This window comes from Penaeus japonicus, unplaced genomic scaffold (assembly GCF_977035675.1).
Source record: "Penaeus japonicus unplaced genomic scaffold, GWHDUDI00000001_assembly GWHDUDI00000011, whole genome shotgun sequence".
Taxonomy (NCBI): Eukaryota; Metazoa; Arthropoda; class Malacostraca; order Decapoda; family Penaeidae; genus Penaeus; species Penaeus japonicus.
The window spans coordinates 18,665,077-18,670,076 of NW_028234413.1; the positions used below are offsets into that span (position 1 = coordinate 18,665,077).

Sequence of the window (5,000 nt, forward strand, 5' to 3'; positions counted from 1 at the left end):
GCATACTGAACAATTTGACATATCATATCTGATTTTTAAATAGGAGTACATGAAAAACTTCTGAAACCCATTAAGGTGTATCCTTTGAATAGCCTGCCACATCTATAACAGTAGAAGAAATGTGAGAATATACAATATCTTCTGATTAAATGACTCGGATCAAACTTACATGATAGTCTAAATGAAGCTCACTGTAGTCTAATCTAACAGGTTGCATTTCCAGTTTGCAGGAAAGATATTGTGTTGTGGAAAAGTTTTACATACCGCTTATGTAACAGTGTACCAAGGGTTATAACGATAAACTATGACATGGATGTTTTGGAAATGCATTGGCTTTGCCCATTGTAATGCGGTTAAATGACTTGTGCGGGTATAACTGTTGGCGCCAAAAGCTAAAAGCTTCCATGTTCTTAAAAAAAAAGTACAATATCAATGTACAAGATATAACACTCACCTCCAAAATATATGATCTCGTCGGCCATAGATATCATAGGAGTGAACTATCATTACATACATTAAATCAGGTTATTTCATTCAATGTTCAGATGTGACAGTGGGACAACAATTCAATAAGCGGTATACCATAAAAATCGAAAGCTGCAGGTCATGAAACCAGAATTCAGTGTCAGGATAATGCCGTGTCAATACACCAATAGATCAATTCAGTACGCTGAGTAGCAAATGCCGGGAGGCCGAAAGGATACAGAAAAAAAAAGTTAAATAAAAATATGCCGAGTAGAAAGAAGCGAAGTTAGTGTAGCGCGCGCGCGCGCGTGTGTGTGTGTGTGTGTGTGTGTGTGTGTGTGTGTGTGTGTGTGTGTGTGTGTGTGTGTGTGTGTGTGTGTGTGTGTGTGTGTGTGTGTGTGTGCATATATGTATATGCATATACATATTTTTTGTATATGCATAAATACCTTTGGCTTCAGATCCCTATCGCATCAGACCATCCTGAAGCCAAACGCGAGGTCCTGGAGCTGGTGAAGGAGATGGGTTACCCTGCCGCCGATTATGGGCCCCTGAAGATGGCTCGCCAGATCGAGGCCATCCCGCTTCAGCTGATGCCCAACTGGAGAATTCCTATGCTTGTTGTCAGCTGCATGTGGATGGTTCACTACATAATCCTCTTCGTCAAGTGAGTAGCCACGGAATACATCCAGGTCTTGAACACTTGTGAGAGACAATTATCAACTTGTGAGAGACAATTATCAACTTGTGAGATCCAATTATCAACCCAGTGAAATATAAATCAAATAATAGGGGAAAGATCATTTCCAATATTAATTTCCATCCTTGATATCACTTTAATTCATAAAAAAAACCCATCTGAATATGTATTTGTATTCCACCAGATTCCAAGTTTGTGGAACTCTCAAATATGGCGAAGAATGGGCCTTTAGAACGCTGAAACATCTTGCTCTTCTTAACCTAAATCGTGCAACAGCTATCACTGCCCTGTGGACGCTAACGGCCTGCTACACGCCAGGTAGATTTTTATTTTCACATGTGTCGAGGCAATTTTATAAAGAATATCTTGTCTGTAAAAAGTTTCATGCATTTGAACACAATTGCCTACCATTATGCCAGACATATAGACAAGTAAAGAAGTTTCACTAAATAAGTCGCCAGCAAATGATAAATAAGAAGCAACAATAATGATATCTCTCGTGTAGGTCTTATAGCTGCCTATACACAGCTCGCATGGGGTACAAAGTACAGGAGGTTCCCTGCCTGGCTGGATGTGTGGCTCAAGATGAGGAAGCAGTTAGGTCTGATTATGTTCCTCCTCGGCAGTATACATGTAAGTGTATCCTTCTGTGTGTGTGTGTGTGTGTGTGTGTGCGTGTGTGTGTGTGTGTGTGTATGTGTGTGTGTGAGTGTGTGTGTGTATGCCTGCACGCGTGCTTTTGCTGGTTGTCCTGCCTAGACATGGTAAATGGTTCCGTTGACCCTGTTATGTGAGCCTATTAAAGAAATCTTGGTTTATTTGTGGTATAGAGTACACTTTGCAGAAGTTATAGACTGAAATAAGTTTTCACAGAACGAAGGTTGAATAAGATCTTATGTTTTCAGAGAGAGGCTGAAGAATGTCAATTTGAATGATAGATGATATTACCATTGTTTACATGATGGAAGAATGGGAAATTATACCATACATACCAACATTATTTTCTTATAAAACAAATATGTCCATATCACTCTGATAAGTGGTTTCTTTTGCCATCTCACAAAGCAAGACTTTCTAGTCATTCATATATTCGGATTTGCAGAAGCTAACTGCCTTCTTGCCTTTTGTACCAATAAATCAAGATGATTTTATACTCATACTTGAACTCACTCACTATATCTCATTCTATTCCGCCAATATATCCTCATTAGTATATATTCTTAACCTTAAACTACCTAACCATCTTGATATCTTCTAGACATGCTTAGGCTTAGCTCTGTGGTCGAGCAACTATGACCCTCTTGTGTGGGATCCTCCAGCTATTATAGTGGCCAACGTCTTGTATAATGCAACGACTTACTACACCAGAAACGTTACTGTGCATGATTCCCAGATGAATCTCCAAGGGGAATTGTTTCTAACGTTCGGTGAGTAATGAGTCTGGGTTTAGTTGGGCGTTTTATTATCAATAGTTTAATCATAACATATAATGGTGATTTTATTAATGAGAGAAATACTGGTAACTATAATAATAATAGAAATAAAGGTAACTTTAATCGGAATGGGAATAATGATAGCTTTATTAGCAAAAGAAACCATGGTAACATAAAGCATCATTATTAGAAAGATATAGGTACTAAAAATATGGATGATAATAGAAAACGACATTCTTTTGTCGGGGTAACTAATGCATTGTATTTCTTTTCCAGGAACCTTTTCTATTTTTCTCACAATCTGTTTGGCTGTGACTTCGCTGCCGTCCGTGAGTTCCTCGCTCTCTTGGAGGGAATTTTCCTTCATCCAGACCAAGTTAGGATGGTCGTCCCTCATTGCAGCCACTTTTCATGACGGCGTTCTTGGTTGGGGATATAGGCCAGAGGATTACAAAGTCTGCGGTCTCCCGTCAGGCGCTCAGGTAGAGTCAGAGGGATGAATATGAGCAAAGATACAGGTTTATATATATATATATATATATATATCTGTTTGTGTGTGTGTGTGTGTGTGTGTGTGTGTGTGTGTGTGTGTGTGTGTGTGTGTGTGTGTGTGTGTGTGTGTGTGTGTGTGTGTGTGTGTGTGTGTGTGTGTATGTATGTGTGTGTGTATATATATATATATATATATATATATATATATATATATAATGGACATATAATACATACATTATGATCGTGATCAAAATGAATAATGGCCAAGGAAATTAAATTAATTGTGCATATTAGGTGTTCGTGTTTATACTTATTCACGATTTTGCTCATTATGGACAAGCACACGTGGCAGTGCATTCAGTCCATAGCGCAGAAAGCAGCATGTCAAATTATCATTTTACATCGATTTGACAAAAATAATAGTTATATAGAACCCATTATACGCACTTAAACAAAGGTCTGAACTGGTGTGTTTAGTCTACGTGACTAGTGCAAAGTTCACTCTTGTAGATAAGGAGTTAAGCCGAGGTTGACAGGCGAGTGACTAATGGCCGCATATCCACCCGCTTATAAATACTTCCGCAACCTCTGTTTGAAGTTCATGACTTTCTCGTTGGATAAGTATTTTATATAACTTTTCGGTTTAACCATGTACGTAGCTTGGGGCAATACAGTTGTAAAATACTATGGATGGTGACTGGTAGAAAAGTAGTTGTGGTAGTTAAAGAGGTTGTGAGTGGAAGAACTAGAGAGTTAACAAATTAGCTTGAAATTCGGAGGATATGTAAAGCCTTTATTAAAAAAAGGGGGGGGAGGCGAAACCCCCTTCTTGTCTCATATATTTATTGACACATCCGTGCTCTGCCATGATTGTTCTAGTTGTTGTTATTGAGTGTGTGGCTAACTAGTGTTTCTCGTGATTAATTGTAATTGGCACCATCCTTACTGTGAAAATACTCAATACTTACACACACAGATACATAAATATATATATATATATATATATATATATATATATATATATATATATACATATATATATATACATACATTTATACACATATGAAGATTACCATGATACAATGGTGACAATAGTGGTAGAATTATAATACAAACGCTAGAAACAAATTGAAACACGAACACTTCAAATACAAAAGTGAATAATGCGAATACTTAGAATACAAAAGTGAATAATGCGAATACTTAGAATACAAAAGTGAATCATGAATTAAAATAGAAAGATTTCAATTACAAAAATAAGATTAAATAAATTGTCTAATGAAAAGGTATATTAAAATTAAGATACTAATACTTTTATAGAATGCGAACACATAATGGAATACAAATAATTTAAAAAATATATATATTAGAATACCAACACTTGTATAAAAAAAATAAACAATTACTGTTTTTGTCAGTACAACAAACAACCACCAATCATCACCTTTCCCATTAGAGCAAACAATCAACAACGACCACTTTATTCCAGTACGCTCTCCAGTTTCCCATCCTGACGATCGCCCTCAAGTTGCCTCTGTTGATTCCTGCAGTAGATGAGGTGCTGCAGAAGATCCGCCGCGGCCACGACAGAGGCGGAAATAATGGCCAGAAAGCCAAAGCGCCAGAGAAACCGCCCAAAAAGGCAGATGGTAAAAAGCCGATGTTTTTCTTTTGTTTTCGTTTTTTTTTTTTTTATCGAATGCGGATTTTATGAATAGCTTAGGGTGATTTTTTTTTTAAATATGTGAATCGTTTATATACTTAGGGATTGTCTTTTTTTTTTTTAATTTGTGTAATATAAATACTTAAGGAAGATTTCTTTATAGATGTGGGGACTTTGAATAGGTAAGGGGGAATATATAGAAGCCTTAGGGAATTTCTAAAGGTGTTAGTCTCTCAAATACCTAAGG

The 5,000-nt window shown here is 36.9% G+C and overlaps 1 protein-coding gene across 1 annotated transcript in view; it reads left to right on the top strand.

The window, feature by feature from the left end:
• The window catches only part of LOC122247304 (metalloreductase STEAP3-like), a 25,531-nt gene that overhangs the window by 19,049 nt on the left and 1,482 nt on the right, over positions 1-5,000 (top strand). The window contains exons 4-9 of the mRNA XM_086541384.1: positions 927-1,132; positions 1,350-1,483; positions 1,671-1,798; positions 2,424-2,592; positions 2,875-3,080; positions 4,580-4,739. Coding sequence (XP_086397510.1) covers positions 927-1,132; positions 1,350-1,483; positions 1,671-1,798; positions 2,424-2,592; positions 2,875-3,080; positions 4,580-4,739 — 1,003 coding nt within the window. The remainder of the gene's footprint in view (positions 1-926; positions 1,133-1,349; positions 1,484-1,670; positions 1,799-2,423; positions 2,593-2,874; positions 3,081-4,579; positions 4,740-5,000) is intronic.